Source organism: Tachypleus tridentatus, chromosome 6, assembly GCF_004210375.1.
Source record: "Tachypleus tridentatus isolate NWPU-2018 chromosome 6, ASM421037v1, whole genome shotgun sequence".
NCBI classification, from domain to species: Eukaryota; Metazoa; Arthropoda; class Merostomata; order Xiphosura; family Limulidae; genus Tachypleus; species Tachypleus tridentatus.
The window spans coordinates 48,408,444-48,433,228 of NC_134830.1; the positions used below are offsets into that span (position 1 = coordinate 48,408,444).

General features: G+C 32.3%; 1 protein-coding gene and 1 long non-coding RNA gene across 2 annotated transcripts in view; one reads left to right on the forward strand and one right to left on the reverse strand.

The window, feature by feature from the left end:
* The first annotated feature begins 1,893 nt into the window (after nucleotides 1-1,893).
* LOC143252431 (uncharacterized) lies at nucleotides 1,894-18,324 on the forward strand. Its single transcript, XR_013028991.1, has 3 exons — nucleotides 1,894-2,025; nucleotides 16,917-16,991; nucleotides 18,185-18,324. It is a non-coding gene; the product is annotated as an uncharacterized LOC143252431 (long non-coding RNA).
* The window catches only part of LOC143252430 (uncharacterized), a 31,607-nt gene continuing 24,967 nt past the window's right edge, over nucleotides 18,146-24,785 (reverse strand). Inside the window, exons 8-10 of the mRNA XM_076504521.1 lie at nucleotides 23,652-23,773; nucleotides 20,521-20,598; nucleotides 18,146-19,867 (exon numbers count right to left, since the gene is read on the reverse strand). Coding sequence (XP_076360636.1) covers nucleotides 19,659-19,867; nucleotides 20,521-20,598; nucleotides 23,652-23,773 — 409 coding nt within the window. The 3' untranslated portion in view covers nucleotides 18,146-19,658. The remainder of the gene's footprint in view (nucleotides 19,868-20,520; nucleotides 20,599-23,651; nucleotides 23,774-24,785) is intronic.

Sequence of the window (24,785 nt, forward strand, 5' to 3'; positions counted from 1 at the left end):
TTCTCCAGTAAGCAGTCTATCTATTGAATTTTAACTGCTAATTCCAAATCCTATGATTGTATTTGTTAACTAATTATCATTTCTTCACATACTAATTACTCGTATCTCGTTTTTATCAAATTTTTCTTAGTGGTTTACTTACTTCAAATATTTTATCTTATTCTTTCATGATATTACAGAATTTGATCTGAACAACAACCACGACTTTCAGATGTTAAGTGCAGACCTTTATATTAAATGTTAAATTTTAAACAAGAAATAATTCTAAATTTGTACGAACAATTTTCATCAGAAATACTTTATAATTTATAATTTTGTGGCATTCATTCAGTGTTAAGTAACAAAGAAGAATGAAATCCAATCAAAATTGAATAGAGAACATTATGTACTAATTGTTTTATATATATCATCAACCGTGGTGTCTGTCCGTCCGTTCATCTGTCTCCTGTCTATGACGGCCATTTCTCGTGTTGAGTATGAAAAACTATGGATTAAGTGAAAGTTCAAGGTTAACTATTTAAACAGGTATGAATAATGTTGACAACAAACAGGATATTCTTCACCCACGTGTCAGGAATTTATAACACTGTGATTCACTTATCAAAATGTTTCTAACCTTACATTCCGTGGGTACTTCGACCAGTACAATTTCTAGATATAAAGTTTTGAATAAATATTTTAATTGTATATTCACATAAGGTAATTCTATAAATCCGAATTAAATTCTTCAAGTGAGAGACAAATGTTAGACAATTAGTAAGTAAAATTCACGTTACTCTAAAACCTGTGAGAGGCTTAGCAATTAGTGTTAGCAAACGCTCGCCTGTTTTAGACAGCGTCATACTGAAAATTTTTTTAAAAGTGTACATTTTGTAAGAAAAAAAGATTTTTTTTACAAGTATTACAGGGGAAAAGTGTTCGGATTCTGTTGGTTCAAACTATAATTTTTTATCTATTAAATGTGGTACCGTTTATTGATAAAAAAAGTTTTGTAAACTCCATTTATTAAAACTGTATTTAAAATTACATCAATAAAGATATAATCAAACCTTCAGGCTTAGTTTTAGTGTGTGTGTTTTCTTATTGCAAAGCCACATGGGCTATCTACTGAGCCCACCGAGGGGAATTGAACCACTGATTTTAGCTTTGTAAATCCGGAGACATATCACTGTACTAGCGGGGTGCATAGTTCTATTGAGAGACAGGTTATTGGTACACGAAGATAATATTCTTTTCTATGATAAACAAAAGCTTGTTGTTAGTATCGTAGATTTTTATAATTATCTGAATTTAGAATACCAAAGCTGGATTTTTTTGTAGATTTTTGTTTGTGGTGTCATTTAATAGATAGTGACACAGAGTATTTATTATTTCGGTCGTATAGACACAGATATACACGTCGTGTCCTTTACGTAATAGTGAGATTAGAAAATATGGCGTAATTAATTCTTTATATTGGATTTACCAAAAATATATATCTTCAACATTATATAATGCTGCAGTTGTTAATACATAGCCTTACTATGTTGTTGTATTATAAATTAACTGCTTTTATTTCGTCATTTTAGTGAATTTTGGATAATTATATATACAAAACACACAATAGCAACTTATATACTATGATGGTTTACCAGGTGTCGTCTCATCATCAGTAAAATGTGTTAAGACATTTTTATTTCTAAGATCTCTCAAATAACTTTGAAATGTTTCCTCTCTTTGGGTGATAATTAATTAAGGGACATTGATAATGTGGTAGAGTTATCAAGGATAACTAATATTTTGATCAAGTAGTCATTTTATTTAAAATAAGAGTTTTAGCTAGGACTAATTTACACTGATTCTTTATGTTATAATTATATAGGTTAATAATTTTGTCACCAGGATGAAACTAGGAATGAATGCTATTAGTAATTCATTTCAGCCTCAGACCTGAGATATGTTTACGTCGAGAAATGTATTTTCGTTCCATTGGCTCCACTTGTTTAGTACATGGGTGTAAGCAACGCTGTTAACAACGATTATAAGGCAAGTAGTGTACACATTGAACTTTTTTCAATAAGTTGTCTGTTCTGTTGATGTTTCGTTCGAAGTTCTTGAGCCAACGTTTACTCCGCCAAAAATGGTCACCCTTTATGACTTGTGACTGGTGATATATTGTACACACCTTTATATTAAATATTAAACTTTAAGTGAAACATAATTCTAAATGTATATTAACAGTTTTCTTTAGAAATACTTTGTAATTTATAATTTTGTGACATTCATTCAGTGTTAAATTACAAAGAAAAATGAAATTCAATCCAGATTGAACAAAGAACGTTATGTACCACTTGATTTATATATATCGTGAACCGTAGTGTCTGTTCGTCCGTTCACCAATCTCCTGTTTGTGACGGCCACTTCTTGTGTTGAGTGTGAAAAGCTACGGATGAAGTCAAAGTTTAACATTAACCATTTAAATAACGGTAGAACAGGTATGAATAATGTTGACAACAAACAAGATATTATACACTAACTTGTTATTAATTAATAACACTATCATTCACATATCAAAATGTGACGTAACGGTATGTTATTGTTGAGTGATCCTTAGTAATGACTGTAATACTGAATTATTACTTCTTGTAGTGGTTGTTGTAAGTAGGTTTGTGTCTGAGAGAAACATAATTAATAATATAAATAACTTAATATGTTTGATTAACTTATAAACTTTTCCCGTTATGAGAAATGAAAGTTTCTATATAATAGAAACTAAGTAAGGAATACAGGTTTAGAAAGTTTGATAAATAACAGCAAAATATACTAGTTATTCAATTTCATATTTATTGAATTTTGTTAAGTTTAGTAAAAACTATATTTGTCTTTACTACAAAACTACCACACACATAATAACGTTTAATTTTATTTAATGTTATACTTGTAAAAATGTTTATTTCTCAATATATATTTTTAATAAATTATTTATTGGCATTTTTATTAAGATATTTTGTACTTGATATAAAGTTGTTATTCCTGATTGATTTTAAATATTATATACATTATCATTTGCCATGTTAAACGTTGAGTTTTATTTACATACTTACATTTAATGGTTTGTTTTGATTTACAGAATTCTATCGAATGTACTACAACGTAATTAGATAAAATAACTTGAAATTTACCTGCTGAAGTGTTAGTGGAAACTATAACAAGAGACAGTGTTGAAAACGGATTTCTGTTCGTCTGCCAGTTTAACTGGATGAATTCAGAATATTGGAAATATTTGATTATTTGACACAAACTTTATTTTGGAAAAAACAATGTAATAAGATTCCCAAAACTGCTTGTTGGGCACCGTTTTGATACAAAATTAAGACTATACACACATGGAAAGTTATATCAGATTGTTGTATTTCATATAAAACATCTGGTTTCATACTATTTTCGATAGAATATTTTTTGTTCTCATATAACAGCTATTCTTGTTAAATATGTAAAAATATTTTTGCTCGCACAAGCCTTGAAACTCTCACCCATGTTTCAACTTGGTTCAGCTGCGTTGTAGCATGTAAATAAGCAAGCACAACGCTTCACTAAAACATACTCTACTGTAACAGTTGGCAGCTGGCTTCCTATTTAAAGTAGAACACAGTCTTCACAGTTGACAGAAAAGAAGCACCAGAAACAGGTAGTGTGAGGAGAGTAAAGTATCTATCGGAAATATATTTTCAATGTAAGGAAATATTAACATTGACACGATATCTTACCCAAAAACACATAATAACAGGAATCACATTGAGAATCTCACATTGACTTGGTGGAGGAACTTAGACGAGCACTTCTCTAAAAGTGTCCTCAGGATGTGTTTGGAGTGTGACTTCTCTTCTTGGAGGAACACACTAGTGAGATAACGCACAAACTAGGTGCACTCTTTTCCAATCTTGAAAGTACGGGTCACTAAGTTGGGTGTAAAAATGACATTCTTAACTGTAGATATGGTGGTCGGTCCACCTTCTTTCCCATGTTGGGGGAGGGACATCTTAGGAAACACAATACATATAAATTAGTCCACCTTCTTTCCCAGGATAGGGTGGGGAGCATCCTTGCCAACACAATTTATCTATACTGGACAACCTTCTTTCCGATAATAGGGTGGGGAGCATCTTAGCAAACAAAATACATTTAAATAGGTCCACATTTTTACCATGATAGGGTGGGGAACATCCTTGCCAACACAATACACCTAAACTGGTCCACTTTCTTTCCCATGATTGGGTGGGGGGCATCCCAGCCAACACAGTTCATCTAAACTGTTCCATCTCCTTTCTATACCAGATCTCCAACAAAGAAACCTGCAGGAGATGGTATGAAAGGAGTTTCTCAGCCGACTGGTATATTCTTTGGTTGCTACATCTCCTTCTGAAACAAGACAAACCTTTTAACACAGACAAGTTATCTTCTCTGTTCGTTTGCCTTAGACATTTGGTCTATAGGCAATTGTTGTCTTAACTCATGAGATTTCTTGTAATACAGCATATGTATTCCAATAATTTGAGAAGACACCAACTTCCTGTTTTCTCGCTCTCTCTGTAGTTTTGCGCTCGTGAAACTAAAAAAATTGTTTTGGAAATTTACTAGTTTTTAATTTGAAAGATTTGCTTTGTTTTTCAACTTATATTTTTTACAAGCTAATATTACTATTTCTCTATCTTTTGTGAGAGAAGAATTTCTTGAATTAGTGAAAACTCAACAACAATGTCGAGAAAAGGAAAGTTACGTGTTGATGACATGACAGCCACTTCTCATATATTAGTGAACACCATTATGTAGTCTGCGACTTCACTACCATCTATTTTACTCTCTTTCATCCCTTCGATTTCAATAGGAAATTTAGCAGTAGGCCAGCTTGTTTGTTTATGTCCATCTACTTCTTAGGCTTTGTAAACTTCCCATTGAGGACAGTATTCGACCATCCTCTCATTATGCAGGCAAAATGTCTCATGTATGTTCCATTCCAACTCTTTTGTATAAATGTAATCCTGATGCATTTGTTATTTTCCTCTTTTATTTACATTTTCAAACATACTGATTTAGTTTCAGACCAACCACATTCCCAGAACATTCTGGTCCTCGTAGTCCTACTCATTCCTTCATTGTGAATTATAATTATTGTCACTTGCACTGTCTAGATTCAGAAACTGTAGCATAAATTTTTAATGTTTGAGAAGCTGACCAACTTAGTCCAGTTCAACTATCCAGCAAACAATTACCCTGTCTATTACTGATCCCTCTTTGATTACTTCCTTACATTTTATGTCTTCATCTCATGTCAAAAGTACTTCATATAGATGTTGATTATTTTTGTAATGATTCTTGTTCCATACTATTTTCTACTGTGACTTATTCTATACATTCATTATTATTTCTACTCATTTGACTAAATTGTAACTGGGACTTTTATTTTGTTGCTGAGATCTTTTGACTCGCCACATTTCTGTACAATGATATTTTGGGGCGTTCTAGATACTGTTGAATTTAGGGAAGAAGCTATATGTCAACAATCTTATCTTACCACAATCAACTTTTAGCTTTCTCAAACCCACCGTTTCTCCACGGTACTTAGATCTGTTCCCAATATTTTTCTTGTGTAGCCTTGAGCAAAATTAAAAAAAAACAAATAAAAACTTCTTAATTCCAAACTTCTTCACATCCAAGTTTTTGTCAGACGTTTGTTTGTCAGTCTCTTTTGTGACAACCCGAATGCATCACATCCTGTAAATACGTGTTTGTCTTGGTTTTCACACCTCTAGTCCCATATGTGAACGAACGGATTGATTACCGTTATTCTTACATATGGATTTCCCTTCACTTCTATTCTACTTTTCTCTCAGTTCTCAACCAATTCAGTTTCATCCTCTTTAGAATCTGTTCTATCTTCTTTAGATGTGAAGAAAATTATCAGCACTTCTAGAAGGTTTTGTGACCCCTAAAAAGAACAGGGAGGTCGTTTAGTTATTTTTAGTTGGAAAAGTTCTCTTCCCTGGCCAGTAACTCCAAAATCAGGTCAAAATCTCAAATGCTTTTTTCCCATATTCCCATTGCAGAGTCCTCTAGATGCTTTCTTTTCTTCATCAATTAGTGTTATATTTTCATGTTTTAAACACTACAATGACTCCTATGATTTCAGTCATGTGGTCAGAGCCTTTGCTCTGCATCTCCATTGACTTGGTCTATAGTTTTATTACATGCAAGATGACCTTTTCTTTTCATACTCATGGAAAGAGTCCTCCAGTCATATCTTCATTCTTCTGTTCGTGGCAACCTATCTTGGGTGAATTGACAAAATGTTCAAATCCTTACCCATTCTTACCCAATACTTTATCCTCTTGACCCAACCATTTTCCTTGTCTCCTACTGTGCTCGAGAAACTTATTTGGTGGCTAGATCAATCCATTACCGTTATTGTGGTTCCCCTACTTCGAACCTACACCACTTCAAAAATGTTTATTTTTACTGGTTGGGATACATCATTGAACAACAATCTCATTTCAGACATACGTACCAACATAAGCATTTCCTCCACACTAATGTGCCCGGTCTCTGTTCTGTTCATTGGACATGCTTGTATTTCTTGTGGACTGTTTGATTATGATCCATTCTGACAATTCCGTGGTAATCTCATATATCAATCATAGAGCAGGTATCAGATATTTAACTCTGTTTTTAACACTCGACCATCATTATTGAGCATCTGTCCAATGGATTTGCTGTACAGATTCTCATGTATTTCTTTGTCGATAATGAAATTTTATGAGTGGAACAGCATAGAGGGAGCTAGTAAACAGTTAGTTGATGTCGCTGTTCTATTGATAGAGAGCTTTTACTCCACTATAATATCATTACCCACTAATAGGAATCACGTGAGTTTAGGTTGGAGTTTCCTACAAACTAGTGTCATGCAGATACTCAAGAAAGATATTCACAGAATATATAATCTTTGTGTGAAATGTTAAGTATTTAATGGAAACATTTTCATGTAGGAGAATGTTAACTTTCCAAAACCGGGATGACTTGTGAACTAACCAGTAGGAGATAATAGAATAGGGGTTCCTATATAAATCTCTACATTTGACACAATAGTTTTATAATGTGTTAAAATTTTCCTTCCTGCTTTTAATTTAACGTTTTTCATGCTGTTTATTACTTTTTATTTTGTACAGTTATTAAGTAACTGTAGTTTCAAAATTCACTCTAGTTGAACACAGATCTTAAATTTCTTATTACTTTTCATATCTTTTTCACCTGGGAGTACTTTTTAACACATTTCTTAACCCGTTTGAATTGTTTTTTTCAGTGGAACCTTATATGTATTCCTTAATGCCTATAAGATACTTTGTACAGTGTGTTCTTTCAATATCCAAGTGTTCTGATAGTTATCCAATCAGTGAAATACTCAGCATCTGAACACATTTGCCACCCATCTCAGCAAGAACAGTCACACGTTTTTCATCCCCAGTACCACATCGTTCTTCTTAGATAGTAAATTAATTCTATCAAGATTGGACCAAGTCACCTATATATCTACATGTTTCCTTCCCAATGTTTTATCCGTTACTCAGTACACACCAACATGTCCTTCTGATAACACCTTTATGGTCAGCTAGCTAACACTTAATTTCCAGTCTTTATCCTTCTTCAGAAAATACCCCCTTGGTACTTACTCTTTAAATATCACTCATTAATCAGATTCAGTATCAAATTATCATCCCGCTATTGCCACTCTCTGGGTTCAAACGTGGCTTTTGGAGTAACTGCACATATAACTTATTTCCTTTTCATTTCCACATATAATTTTTCCTTTGTAATATACCAGATAACGTTAAAACTGGTGGGTAAAATCTCCTGCTGGTTATTTTGTGATGGAACTGGTTTTAGAAAGGTATTGGACCAACCAAGTAATATTAGTTGGTTAAGAAACCCCGTCATGTCTTCTTCAAAAGGTTATTTTCCAGGAGGTCTGGTATGGAAAAGAGATAGACTTGTCTAGATGTACTGGGTTCGCTAGGATATCACATTATCATTGGAAAGGTGGACCAACCAACATATCTACAATTAAGGATGCCATTCTCTTTTTAATACCCAGTTTAGTGAGCTATACTGTCAAAATGGACAAAGACTGTACCTGGTTTATGAGTATTGTGTTCTCTCACGTTTGTGTTCCTCTAACTAGAGATGTCACACTCCACAGAGATGAATTTGGACACTTTCCGAAGGGTGCTCATCTAAATAAACAGTGCTGTGAGTTTAGGCAAGATATCGTAATAATTTCTTACACTGATACCTCAACTCGCACTTGCCACCCTTCCTTTCCACTTCTGGTACTTCTTTTTCTTTGAAGCAGCTGTGACAGAAGAAGTAAGGGTAGGTGGGACTTTCAGGACTAGTGGCTGGAACAAACTGAAAAAAAACAACATCATATGAGAAGAGGTATCTATCGGAAATATATTTACCGTGTATGAAAATATTAAGTTTTACAAATTCACAATCAACCTACAACAATCTTTTGTTTTACCTGTAAAGGCAGATTACAGTTATAATAACACATTTCAATGATGTAACAGTAATATCTGATTCCATGTAGCCCAAAACATCAATTATGGTAAAGATATTGTTTAAACATTTTATTCAGAGGAGATTCAAAGACATTTTATTCACATGTTCAGATTATTTATTAATATGCATAACTGAAATCATGCATATGTTTTGCAATAAAATTTTATCAAAACTGTAGGTATGCTGTATAAAAAAGTTATAAAATACGACAACTAAAGACTGAATTCTTTAAACACTTAGCAGACAGTTTGTCATTACAATGGTTCATTAGCAATATGAAGAATGTCTTTAGATTTGTTAATTTAAATACAACCATGTAATAAATGTAAAAAGTAATGAATAATTCACATTTGATCGTCTCTCTGTGTAGTTCTACTTTCATTAGATAGGCTTATTTAAAATATTCTGACAAACAGGTTTTTAAATCTTCATATTACCTTTATCAAAGCTACATTTCAACATTATTTAGTATTTAGTTTGATGTCATTAAGACTTTGTCACATTTGTGCAGTATGTGAAAACATGAAAACTAATCATTTACATGGATTATGAAGATGTGTTCAGATGAAGGACTTTTCAAGATGGAGATAGTCTTTAAACTTAGTTGAATTAAGAAACAAAGCAACATACATCAACATCAGAACCATTATTAAAGTTGTTTCTATATGAACTATTACATTGACTTCCAGTTGTTAATTATCACATATTGGTTTATATGATATATATTACTTTCACTAACACTGTATCACTGGTATACCTTTATTAACACTATATTAGTCCTGCATGACCAGATGAGTAGGGCACTTGACTCCCAATTTGAGGGGACCAGGTTCGAATCCCCACCCTACCAAACATATTTGCCCTTTCTGTCATTGGGGTGTTGTAAAGTGACAGTTAGTGGTGGTAGTGATAAATAGCTGTCTCTCATCTAGTCTTACACTGCTAAATTAGAGACGGCTAGCGCAAATATACCTTGTGTAGGTTTGCCGAAATTAAAAAACAAACAAACTTGCTTAGCAGTGTTTTATATGTGCAAGACGATTGATGCCATCCTAAAACTTAAAGAGAATCAACTTGTTTGTTAGGTTTTTTGATAACATTTATCAAATTTATTTATATTAGGTGAAGATTGTTTCTTCATTTGTTGTTTTGCCTTTTTTAAATTTCGCCAAAACTACACCAGGGTTATCCACGCTAGCTCTCCCTAATTTATTAGTTTAAGACTAGAGGGAAGACAGATAATCATCACCACCCACCGCCAAATCTTGGGATACTCTTTTTACCAATGAATACTGTGATTAACCGCTCATTACAATGTCCCCACTGCTGAAAGAGCGAGCATGTTTGGTGTGACGGAGATTCGAAACCATGATCCTCAGATTACAAGTCAAGTACACTAACCACCTGGCTATGCCTGGACGTTAGACCTGGAATCTGGATCTAAGTATTTATCTACACAACGCTTGGATTCTAACATGACGTTACATCTACATTTGTATCTTATAGACCATATACTAGTAGTTTTTAATGTATGATTCTATTCAAATATTCACATTTCTTATAAAACAAGCACCACCTACAGGCTACTAATTATCCTTCAAGTTTCTGAGATAATGTGTTGCTGATATATGTGTAATTAATTTGTTAAAATTACTCAACACTTATAAGTTATACTGAAAGTTATATTTTCCTATTAATGAATTACTGATCCTGTTTGATAATAAAATAGTAAAAACATTAGGACCAACACCGTTATAAGTACCAGTAGTTGACGTATTAACAAGAGTTATATATTAATGCTATATTTCATGTGCTAGCTTATAAACATAATCATACCTTTGGGCTGGGGTGGAGTTTTGTTTTAAATGGACTTGACCGTGTCTGTATCAAAAAATGTTTCCTGTTCTTGAAGCTTCGGGGTTCTATTATTAATTTTCATGATTTCCTCTGGTGAGACAGTTGTACATTTTGTCCAATTTTAGGTTCAGAAAAAGAGAAAGGACTTCAAACGTTTTTAATGTTATTTAATCAATAATGTCTGTTCCATTATTATTAATTACTTCCTACCAACGATTCGCAAGCTTCTGAATGCCACTTCTATAAAATTCTTGGGTTTGGAGGAAAAGAATTAAGAGAAGGTAGTTTTGACATCTTCATGTGTTCCAAGCTCTTTTCCATCAAGATAGTTCTGCAAACTTTGGAATAGATGATAATAAGATGGGGCAAGGTCTGGAGAATAAAGAGGATGTGGAAGTTTTTCCCAGTCAACACTTCAATCTTTGCAGATGTGATCAGAGCATGCCTCGTTTCTTTCAGTGCAACATTTAAGCGCTCTAACTGTTGACAATAGAAGTCTGATGTAATCGTTACATTGAGTGGCAGCAACTCAAAGTGGATCACACCAACAAACTAACACCCGACGCTTAACAAGATTTTTCTTGGGTGGAAGTTCATTTTAGACTGTGCTTTAGCCAGTTTACCTGCACTGGGCCATTATCTGCGGTGCTTGACATTTTTACAAAATATGTATTTTTTACCTTCAGTCACTAACCTGTTCAAAAAAAGTAAGTTACGTTCAAGAGAGTGTATAGAAGTGCAAATGTCCGCTCTTGGTCTATGGTTGGCTTCTGTCAAATCAAGAGGGGCCCATTTTTCAAATTTTGACACCTTTCCAAGTTGTTGCCGATAGCGGTGATCTGTTGAATGGGTTGAATTAAGCTTCTGCGCTAGTTCTTCAACTGTTACGGCACAATCTTCATCAAGTGCAGCCAGCAGCAAGTCATCATTAAACTCAACAGGACGACCTGAACGCGGTGCATCACTTAAGCTGTAGTCACCTGATCTGAATTTCTGAAACCACCATCAACATTTTCATTGAGAGACTCCGCATCATAAATACTTTGAATGTTTCGTGTAGTTTCTGCTGCATTGTTGCTTTTTTAAAACTCGTAAAGCATTATATGCCTAATGTGGTCCTCAGACACGTCTATCTTCATAAAGGTTTATTTGATCAATGATCAGAAAAAGTGGAGTTGGGTTCGTTTCTTTTACTTGTTTGAACATTTTTATACACGTCCTACTACATATTTTAGTCATTAAAGCCTTCTACAAAGATGAAAATGATGATTCACTTTTTGTATTAAATTTTCGGACATTACTTGTGGGATGACCTGATACATCTCTAAAATCAGGGGCTCGATTCCCGTTGGTATAAGATAGCCCATGATAATTTCATTCTCCGAAAAAAAATACTTTAAATACGTTAAGAATATGTTTGTAACTACGTCAGTCTCAACGACTGTCTGACAGCCCCATGTATGGGTTGTAGTTTAACGAGAGGGCCAGGACATGACTGTTCATTGCACGTGTATAAGAGGAATATGATGTTACTCACGTGCAGGAGACACGTTATTTTGCATGGAGACATCAACAAAGATGACCAAAGGTCAACCCTGTACTTTGTTCAACCAACAGTATCACAACCAACTGGTATTATTATACGATTCAGTTTTAAGTATTTAACTGAAAATAGGGTCATCGTTACTTCACTAATTTGTTATTAGGTCCCAATATGGCGGAATAAACAAAGCAGGCCAAGTGCATGACGTCACGTGCATAACCTCTATAACGGTCTCGTACACGTTACTCTGACACCTATATATATACTCAAGCCAGTCACAGTGACATCTATAACAGTTTCAGTAATGTTGATATTCATAACGGTCTCGTACAAGCCATTGAAACCCACAAAACTAGTAAAACCAGTCACGTTGACGAATGTAACAGTTAGTCACACTGACGCCTATAATAGTTTCTCAACAGTCATTCTCACACCAGTTATACTGACATAATATATTCAACCCTAGTTACACTGATACTCATAATACTCTCACAACAGTCACATTAACTCTAATTTAAACACTAAACAGTAGATGAGGTTACTGTTATATTTTTATTAATTAAAATAATATTAAACACAAGCTTATTGATTCCGAAATCATCTTTTACCAATAAATAACTTTCTAATCATTTGGAAAAATGGATTGGCCGTCACATTACATAGTGCCTTCACAGTAGAAAAAACAAACATGTTTGACGATAGGTTTCGATCCAGTGATCTGCAAATTACGAGACAAGCACCATAATCGGAATTATGTTTGAACATTTACTTTCTTAATCTAAAAGTTATTGTTTTGGAAGATCAGTTCCACTATTTCGTTAAGTAAAAAGATTATTTTTAATTACCCATGGCGCCAGTGCATTACTTCCACGTGTGACGTCACATCTGCATCCTGAAAATGGAAATAATAAACGTTCTCCGTGGCGGCAAACTGAGGCGAAACGGGAAAATAGTGACTTCTATTACAAATCTACATGCACACAGGATAAATTTTTCGCAAAGTTGTGGGTTGCAAATCACGTAATAAAAAGATTTTCTATATCATATGAGCAAGAGTTCCATTATAGTATGATTCGTTCCCACTCGGTATTTTACACTTAAGAAAAAACAGCCAATTTATTTGCTACAATGGGTCCGGCGTGGGCAAGCGTGTTAAGACGTGCGACTCGTAATCTGAGGGTGGCGGGTTCGCATCCCGGTCGCGCCAAACATGCTTGCCCTTTCAGCCGTGAGGGCGTTATAATGTGACGGTCAATCCCACTATTCGTTGGTAAAGAGTAGCCCAAGAATTGACGGTGGGTGGTGATGACTAGCTGCCTTCCCTCTAGTCTTACACTGCTAAATTAAGGACGGCTAGCACAGATAGCCCTCGAGTAGCTTTGTGCGAAATTCCAAAACAAAACAAACAAACAAACATGTACTACATCTGCTGTCATTTCAGGTTTGCCTTCCTGATACTTGAAGGAAATCAGTTTTATTTGATAGTACCACATAATAAAGTTAGTCTTTGAAAATCTTACTGACTGGTCCATGAACCAATGTCAATACACAGAGAGATCTCAGCAGGTCCAAAAAAGTTGAAAAAAAATTGTTAAAGTAAATGTGATGAAATATGTTGTTTTACAATGTAACATAAAGGTGCTTTAATAAGTTAGTATTAGTGAAGTGGTAAATGAAATGTTCGATCACACTAGTTGTTAGGAAAAGTTGGGAACTACACTAGACTAGACGATCTGAAAAACCCGATAAAGATTTACTAATCCTTTCAAATCAATTATGCAATTAATACAGACCTCATCAGTGAAGTTTTAGTATTCATTTAGTTAGTTCAAACAAATGTACATAAAGAGAATAACAGGTGGTTCAGAAAGTCATTGAGGTTGTTTATAATAAGTAAATCTATTCTGCTTAAAGAGATATTGCAGTGACATATAGCATCCATGCCAAAAGGATTAATGACTAACATCTTTTGTTGGCTCAACTGATCATGGTTGTGTATTATAGCCGATCACTGCTGTGAAAAAAAGGGGGGATAATGGGGTGATGCTATTAAATGGACAAAGAAACTGAGTCTACCTGTAGAAAATAAAATGCGTTTTTTAGTTTAATTATAGCTGGAGTTTTATGAGTAAATATATATATACATACACTTTAATATACGTAAATTTAATTCAAAGAAGTCTTATCCTTCCAGAAGTTTGTGGATATAATCATAATCCAACGGAAATTACTGTTTTTGCCCGCACAAGTCTATATGCTGTGTTTTTTTTTCTTTTTCTGATAAATATTGTGTTCATTTAGTCAAAGTTCAATTTCATTATTTCACGAACGAAGAAAGCTCAGTTATCAAACCAAGCCTACTTCTCTTATATTCTGATAGAAATGGCTATTAAGTAAAGACTAACCAAAGGTGAAACTTTGGTGATACTCAGTTACACAATACTAAGTACTGGGTCTTATTTGAGTTGCTTTGTCATTTTTTTTTATACTCACACTTAGATTTAGATTTTCTTTTTCAAAAACAGGTATATTTCACCCACCTGAGTATCTCAACTTCATTTTTGAAAATCTCACCTTTGAATCTAACTAACTGATACTTGTAGGGAAATCATTTAACTTGAAAATATCACAAGTGAAAGGAAAGGAGAAATTATGATGTCATGACAATAGAATTTATCGTGAAGTTTGTCTTCATAATGTTCATACTAGTAGCTGTTTAACATTTTGAGTTTAAAGAACACTTTTATGACTTTAAATGGCTTATTCTGACTATAGAAGTAATCACTACAGGAAGGTATAATTTGATAGAGAAAGACGGCTGTAAAAGAGATGCCCTAGTTCAAGAAGTCTATTCATGAGCAGGAATTTTGTTTATGATAAAAAAAATACCCGACACCAATCAGCCTGCAATTACAGACTTACAAGGATTTCCTTACACCTAAAGTAAACAAACCATGGTAGCTTTGAGGATCAATCTCAGAGGAAGGGAAGAACAGATGACTGAGGCTCATCAGTGAGAAAGGTTGAATGATGAATTCAAGAATACGTGCAGGGGTCTCTATACAACTAATCATAACATTATTGCTATAGCTCTATTTCAGATCACTGGCAACCAATAAAAAGAGGTTGGTCATGTTGCCAGTGGATGATATGCACCAGTCAGAGTAATTTCTTCAGCAGATGAGTCAATGTGCATTCACAGATTAAAACAGCAACATGGAGTGAGGTACTTTTCAGGGTTCCCTGTGAGATTGACAGCAGCTTGTGATGCCTAGGGCTCTAGACCAAAAACTGACTATCAATCTGGGTGTTGGAGTTCCCATGAGTAGTTTCTAGCTGGAGTTGATTATATTGGTGGCACCTCCCTCTGGCATTTATAGGGATCCTATGAAGGAGAATTTAGCCAACTGCACAAGTTATTGTGAGTAAAGCAAGAGAAATTGTGCCCCTGATGTTCAAGAGGATATCAAAGGAGGCCGAAATTTGATCTCAAAAGTTCATACAGAATACTGCCTAGAATGGATGGACTTGGGAACAGCCTGTGCAATTTTAAAGATAGTCCAGCCCTCAATGCTACAGAACATGTGGACATAGAAAACACTCATGTAGAGTTTGTTGTATGCAAGATAAATCCCCAATTCGAACCAGTTCAAAGTTCCAGTATTAGATAATCACTGGTGTGTTGTCAATTGAAAGTTTCATTATTGAATAATCACTGCTGCATTATCAATTGAAAGTTTCATTACTGGACAATCACCGCTGCATTATCAATTGAAAGTTTCAGTGTTGGACAATCACTGCTGTGTTATCAGTTGAAAGTTACAGTTTCCTACAATCACTACTGTTTTCATTTCAAAGTTTTGGCTGATATCAAACATCTGGTACAGTTTATTTTCAAAGCCCCGATTAATGTACAACACTTGGAATGTTTAGTTTAAAAGTCATGACCAATGTTCAATATTTGATACGTTTTAAATCCAAAGATTTACACACTGTTTTGCAGTTTCTAACCATAAAAAACTCTGAATTGTGCATGGTCCACAATAAATTATCAGCATTCAGTGTTATTTTTAGTGATTTCCAGTAGTCTTACACAGTAAAAACACCACTTATCCACATCGTTTCCTTAATTCTTAAGAGTCTAGCAATTGTTTGTATATTATCTTCACTGATGTTGGACAACTGATTTAGAACTCTTGAAATTCCGAAAGCACTTGTAGCAAGTTAAGTGTAGGAAAGATGTAATTTGGTAGATATAAACTAATAGCACAATTCCTTTTCTTTAATATTCAAGAGATGCAGCAAGTATCTGATAAACTTTGACAACCAGATCTTGAGGTCCAAAAAGTTAAGCCATCAAACAGCACTTAACTGGTCTACCATACATTGTTTTATATCCATGTGACAATTTACACAACTTATTTTACATTTTATAATCTTGACTGGTCCCTCACAGATGATGTAATGTCCTTATAAAAGTTTAGGAAGTAACAAACTAACAAAAGTTAAATTAGAAACTCTATAAACTGACAACTAACTTTTGGTTCACAAGTTTTGTGAATAAAAAACTTAAGCACCGACTTAAAGCTGAATCATTTCTCAAAAAATATATGTAGTAATGTTTCAAATATATTAAACAGATAAGTGATGTTCATATTTTATATTACAGGTGACCAAAATGTGCAAGTAAAACATCTACAATTTTAAAAGATATCTAAAACACTGAGCTATTATCCTTTCATATTCACTGGAAATGTTTGTCTAATTTGAAAGAAATTAGCTAATATAATTATGGTTTAGAAAATAACCTTCCAACAAACAATATTACCAATTTGTCTTCACTGTTCTCAGTACTAAAGACATCATTCAGGAAGTTTTGTTTGTTTCATTAACTATCCAACATCACATTTTTTTTTCTCCACAGATTTGACAGCTTCCACCAAACCACCCTCTGAAGATGGCACAACTGGGAGGTACAGGTTTAATTACAAGGCATCATGTATGTTAAGCTTATATTTATGGGCATATCTTTATGTTATAAAGTTCAAATATTAAAAAAAGCTAAACAAAGCAAGATTTCTGTCTAGATGTTTTACAATAAATTTAAGTGTATTTCAATATCATAAGTTCAATCTTCAAATACACAACATCACAGAAGTCACTAACCAGAGATATCCTGGATCCATTCAAACTATTCAATCAAGTAAACTTACACCCTTTGGTATTCCTAGCAGTTATACAGCAAAAAAAGAAACTGGAATTCCCTTCCCTCAGTCTTGTTGGTAAAGAAACAAATTCTCTTAGCTTAGCTCTGCTAGCAGAGAAACAAGAATTCCCTTTGCTCAGTCCTGCTAGTAAAGAAAGAGGAATTCCCTTTCCTCAGTCCTTGCAAGTAAAGAAACAAATTCCTTTCCCTCAGCCCTGCTGGTGAAAAAACATGAAATCCTTTTGCTCAGCCCTCCTGGCAAAGAAACAAATGCCCTTAGTCAGTTCTTGCTAGTAAACAGTAGGAATTCCCATGACTCAGTCTAGCTAGGAAAGAAACAGGAATGCTCTTAGCTCAATCCTGCTTATAAAGTAACTATAATACCCTTATTTCAGTCCTGCTGGTAAAGAAATATGAATTACCTTAGTATTTCTACTTATTTTTTTAAAACACACTAAAAAAAATTTCCACAACTGTGCATTTTTATGAAACCCAATCACTTTTCAGCTGAAACAGCCTAGACCTATTTAAGTACTTCATGATTATTTAAATATCAATATTCCCTTTTACGTCCATGTTAGAAGCAATATGCAGTATACATTAATTCTGTGTTATCAGACACAGTACTTCATTCAGATGTCTGTTTTTAAGGTTATTTACAATAAAATAAAACTGAAAATGATAATAAAATACATCACAAACCACAGTTTACTAAGTTTTAAAGTATATTGCTTTATGCTCTCTGTCAAAAACAGTTTTTATAAATTGTTTTTTTTTTAAATATACTCAAGCAGATGTGTGAAGGTAATATATGCTGGAATGTTTCTAGTTTTAAAAACTGTGTTAAGGAAAACAACTTCTGAAATATTCAAAGCTAGAAATGGTTTAAATACTTCATTAAGTTAACCAAATGTGTTGAATTTAACAGTAAAAACTGACCAAGGTGGTGAAATGGAAACTGAATTCTGTATTTTATTTCAACAAAGGTACAAGCATTTCAGAAGATACACAGATTGATGCATAATATTCTAAACGTCTCAACAGTGACATTTTTCAGTGAAAATATTATCAGTAATAAAGAATTTTCTCCTCAGGAGGAAGAGGTTTCTGGTAAGTTACCAAACATTTCCACAGTAACTTAATATATGCCCTTATAACAAAAAACAAAACTGAAACCTTGTTTGTTCATTCTAGCCTTTATCAGTTTATTTTGCAACTGTAATAAGCTACAAACAGATAATTTCCCTGTCATTTGATGGGTTATTAAAACAGGACATTGAGCTCTATTTTTGATCTAAGTCACCATGTTGTCAAAGAGCAGTTTATTTTAGATTTTTAAAATATTCATGATATATATAAGAAAACATTAAAATATTTTCCACAGCCCAACAATGACTTGTTACAATTGTTCGACATTGACTGGAAAATACTTTATATCAAGTATTATGAAAACAACAAAGCCTGAATACAATATTATTGAGAAAGCTTGAAATTCTCTTCAAATTCAATTCCTATATTATTTCTTTGACCCATGATAAATAACACCATTCAGTGGCCATTAAAACCAGTTATTTATCAGTGACATGAAGCATATTGGTGCAAAAGGAAGAGGGATAACTATCAACTTTAAAACAACTGTGTGTGTGTGTGTGTGTGTGTGTGTGTGTGTGTGTGTGTGTGTGTCACAAATAAAAGTTGTTCAAAACACCTCATTACAATCAGTGTCTTCTCATGACAACACTAACAATACTTATCATTTTCTTCTCTAAGACATAAAATTACAGTTAATTAATGATACGTGGAAACTTGATCACTGAAGTTATAACAGGTTTAAATATGTACAAAAACTACAAACTTGCCTTAAAAATACTATACTTTCTAAAATGCATGGTAGTGTAAATTAGCATGTTTCAGTACAAATCTCAATATTTTACACTGAAGAAACGTTATTCTCACTTTATTGACAGATATCCAAACCTCCAATAACAGTAAGTTAATATTATTACTAGGCTTATAATTCTACATGACCAACAGAACGTAGTACAAGATACAATAACAAGAAATGAATGAAGAAAAACACACACACACTTATATATATTTATTTCATTAGCTAATGGAAAATTATTTCATGGTAAAATCTGGTTTTTCCACAAACATAACTGAAAACACGAGTAACTTGAGAAATTGCAGGATATCATTAAAATCACAGATTAAAACCTTACAGAACTGATTATACAGACAAAACAAGTTGTTTAACAGGATATAATTTACAAATATTAATTTTCATGGTCATGGTAATTTCATAACATTACACTTTTATTAAAATGTATGAATTTCTTGATAAACCATTCACCAACAAATTGACAGAAAAAAACTTTATGCTATGAACATTTGCTAATGTTACCAAGTAAAACCCTTCAATGAAGTAAAAATGTCATAACCTACAACTTCACTTTCCGGTCAAACACAGCACCTAAAGCTACTTGGGATGACCCAACAAACGTGGATTGCAAATTGGTCCTCAGAGTCAAAACCTTTATGACAAGTTGCACAAATTAACTGGATTAATTCTCTGTCCTTTAGTTGCTTCTGTTCTCCCTCAAGGGTGGGGCTGCATGATTCATCTGTAACTGACTGTTTTTCTTCTGCTGCAGCACATGCTTCTAGGCCTGATGGGGTAAGGATTTAATAATTACAACATAGCAAGAAATATCAACAAGAAACATTTTAATATTAAAGAGCCTAACATACCTGAATTTAATGTAATGCACAATTCTACACAAACTACACAGAGTAATCTAACAAAGAACTCTGTTTTATAAATTTTATATCAAACAATACAGCCAAAGTTTATGATAAAGATTATCATATCAAAGGGAAAAGGCCAAATGTATTCTTAATGATTCAATAAGTACCCAAAAACAATGAACAGGTTCAAGCACATGATAGGAACATGTGAATAAATAAACCAAGAATCACAATAACTTAAATAATTGTAATAAAGTGTACAACTATCCCTACTTATCAACACCAAAATAAGTATTTTACATAAATTTTAATAGTATAACATATTTACTATAAAAGTACATTCCAACATTCTGTAAATGAAGACAATTTTCTCAATCAATAATTCCAAATAAAAATGGGGAGAAACAGAATAAATCAAGTATGTGAAACAGTAGTGGTACAAGATGTATACAAAGCAATTGTAATTAAATACACAAGTGTTTTATCCATATTAGAACCAATTATGTAAATCTAAATATGTGAATCATTTTAATAACTAATTTACAAAGTTAAAATTATTAAATAATAATCTTACTAAATGCAACTTGTTCATTTACGGTTTCTCGTTCGTGCTCTTCCAAGTGTTTCTCAAGCTGCTGTTTCTTAAAAAAAGCTGTTACAATACAAAAACAAAATCCATTATGAAACATGTATCAGTTCTAATGACTTCATTGTTACCCTTACAGTATAAAACTATTTTAACCTTTAAAAAAAAACTACTCACCTCCAAAGATAAAGCTTTGAAAAAAACACTAAAACAAATAAGATTCCTTTAACTCCTAAACAAACAAGTGACTTACAAATAGTAAGCTACTTCAAACCCTAACAAACAACTGTTAGCCTACAAAAATGAGACTGCTCTAAATTTTATAACACCAGAGTTCTCATGACTGAACTATGACCTCAGAATATTGGTCAACAGACTCTTTTACAGAGAGTAAGTAGAACTGTTTTATTAATGTACTAAAGCTGCAGATTAATCACATGTATTCATTACTGATTGTAAATATGACTGTTTTATCAACATACTAAAACTACGGAATAATGAGTATTCATTAGTAATACTGATTGTAAATGAGACTGTTTTATCAATGTACTAAAACCATACATTAATATGTATTCAGTGGTAATACTTATAGTAAATAGAACTGTTTTATTCACATACTAAAAACTACAGAATAATAATGTATATTCAGTAGTAATACTGATAGTAAATAGAACTGTTTTATCAACATACTAAAAACTACAGAATAATAATGTGTATTCAGTAGTAATACTGATAGTAAATAGAACTGTTTTATCAACATACTAAAAACTACAGAATAATAATGTGTATTCAGTGGTAATGCTGATAGTAAATAGAACTGTTTTATTGACATACTAAAAACTACAGAATAATAATGTGTATTCAGTAGTAATACTGATAGTAAATAGAACTGTTTTATCAACATACTAAAAACTACAGAATAATAATGTGTATCCAGTAGTAATACTGATAGTAAATAGAACTGTTTTATCAACATACTAAAACTACAGAATAATAATGTGTATTCAGTAGTAATACTGATAGTAAATAGAACTGTTTTATCAACATACTAAAACTACAGAATAATAATGTGTATTCAGTAGTAATACTGATAGTAAATAGAACTGTTTTATCAACATACTAAAACAACAGAATAATAATGTGTATTCAGTGGTAATGCTGATAGTAAATAGAACTGTTTTATTGACATACTAAAAACTACAGAATAATAATGTATATTCAGTAGTAATACTGATAGTAAATAGAACTGTTTTATCAACATACTAAAAACTACAGAATACTAATGTGTATTCAGTATTACTACTGAATTATTACACATTATTGTGTAGTAATACTGATAGTAAATAGAACTGTTCTGACATACTAAAAACTACAGAATAATAATGTGTATCCAGTAGTAATACTGATAGTAAATAGAACTGTTTTATCAACATACTAAAACTACAGAATAATAATGTGTATTCAGTAGTAATACTGATAGTAAATAGAACTGTTTTATCAACATACTAAAACTACAGAATAATAATGTGTATTCAGTAGTAATACTGATAGTAAATAGAACTGTTTTATCAACATACTAAAAACTACAGAATACTAATGTGTAATCAGTATTACTACTAAATTACACATTATTATGTAGTAATACTGATAGTAAATAGAACTGTTTTATCAACTTACTAAAAAACTACAGAATAATAATTAATTATTCAGTATTACCACTCAATTATTACACATTATTGTGTAGTAATACTGATAGTAAATAGAACTGTTTTATCAACTTACTAAAAACTACAGAATAATAGTAATTATTCTGTAATAGTAGTAATACTGATAGTAAATAGAACTGTTTTATCAACTTACTAAAAACTACAGAATAATAGTGTATTCAGTAGTAATAGTGATAGTAAATAGAACTGTTTTATCAACATTAAAACTACAGAATGTGTATTCAGTACTAATACTAATAGTAAATAGAACTGTTTTATCAACATACTAAAAACAGAATAATAATGTATTCAGTTGTAATACTGATAGTAAATAGAACTGTTTTATCAACATACTAAAACTACAGAATAATAATGTGTATTCAGTAGTAATACTGATAGTAAATAGAACTGTTTTATCAACATACTAAAACTACAGAATAATAATGTGTATTCAGTAGTAATACTGATAGTAAATAGAACTGTTTTATCAACATACTAAAAACTACAGAATACTAATGTGTAATCAGTATTACTACTAAATTACACATTATTATGTAGTAATACTGATAGTAAATAGAACTGTTTTATCAACTTACTAAAAACTACAGAATAATAGTAGTGTATAAATAGAACTGTTTTATCAACTTACTAAAAACTACAGAATCAGTATACCACTCAATTATTACACATTATTGTGTAGTAATACTGATAGTAAATAGAACTGTTTTATCAACTTACTAAAAACTACAGAATAATAGTAATTATTCTGTAATAGTAGTAATACTGATAGTAAATAGAACTGTTTTATCAACATATTAAAACTACAGAATGTGTATTCAGTACTAATACTAATAGTAAATAGAACTGTTTTATCAACATACTAAAAACAGAATAATAATGTATTCAGTTGTAATACTGATAGTAAATAGAACTGTTTTATCAACATACTAAAACTACAGAATAGTGTATTCAGTAGTAATACTGATAGTAAATAGAACTGTTTTATCAACATACTAAAAACTACAGAATACTAATGTGTATTCAGTATTACTACTGAATTATTACACATTATTGTGTAGTAATACTGATAGTAAATAGAACTGTTTTATCAACATACTAAAACTACAGAATAATAATGTGTATTCAGTTGTAGTAATAGTAAATAGAACTGTTTTATCAACGTACTAAATCTACAGATTAATAATGTGTATTCAGTTGTAATACTGATAAAATATTTTTTAAAATGTGTTGAATTTTAAAGTTTTCTGAAACTAACATCTTTGTTTCAGAAGAAATAATTCAACAATCACACCAATAGGTGCCACAATATTGTTTTCATTTCAATTAACCTTTATTGCAAATCAAACATCACACAAACCAAAACTCTTATGTTAAGTGTTTGTTTCAACCTACCTTTACCACACTGTGAGCAATCAAAATCACGTTTTTCTTGATGAGATTTCATGTGGTTGTATAGTCCCATTTTGGACGATAACTTCTTGTTGCATCCTTCCCACGGGCAGGTTACTGGGGGACTGTAAGATTACATTATGTTCATTCTAAGTTACAAATGTCTTCCACTTACTAAGCAAGTTGCCCAGAAATATTAATGTTTGGAACATGGGTAGTTAATATTTTATGAAAGAAAACACAAGTAGCAGTAACACTTTATTGTCTTCGTAAAGTGAAGGATTAAAAGGTTTCTATATTTGTACCAAAATCATCACAGAAGTTCTTGTCACTGATATCACATAAAAACCACAAAGTTCACTTTTTTAAAAGTGCAAAGCTAAAACAGTACTTCAGAAGTGTAGCTGTTTAAAACAATTTTTACTGAAAAGTTACAAGAACCTGAAGTATTTGGTGAAAAAAACCCTCTGAGATAATGCCAGAAAAATGGTTCTTAGGTCTAAATAAAACTTTTCATTCACAGGACTCTACACATGGAGTCTCCTTGGTGTGATCCTTGAGTTATTTAGCAGTTAAACATTTATTTAATATTTCAGGAGTTTCTGAATGTGTATACATTTTTCCATGTGACATATAAGATGCCCAAAATATGAGATGTACTACATCTAGTTGCTGTAGAACAAGGAAAAATAAAATCAGTGAAGGGAAACTGCCACTAAAGATGTATTTTTTTAAACAGGTTTCTACGAGTATTAGTTTTACCATCAGTTTCACAATAGTTACACAGGGATACCACATATATTTCTCTGGACAGATATAATTAGAAATCTTTCTGAATTTACTTACAGTAATTACATTTATGTACACTATAGACTTAACTTACTTCTAACTTGGCCTTCACTAGCCTGCTTTAAAAACAAAAGAGGTTGTGATGAAAAACTTAAAATAATACATTTTTTGTTTTCATTGAATATCCCAATATGTATCTGGCACTTAGAGAGTTTATCTATAAGAGTTAAAGTATAAACTACAGGAAAACAAAAACTCTAACACGAGATTTTGAGATTCATTCTATAAAAGTTAGCATTCTGATAAACTTTTCCCTGGTCTAATAAAAACTCTAACACGAGATTTTGA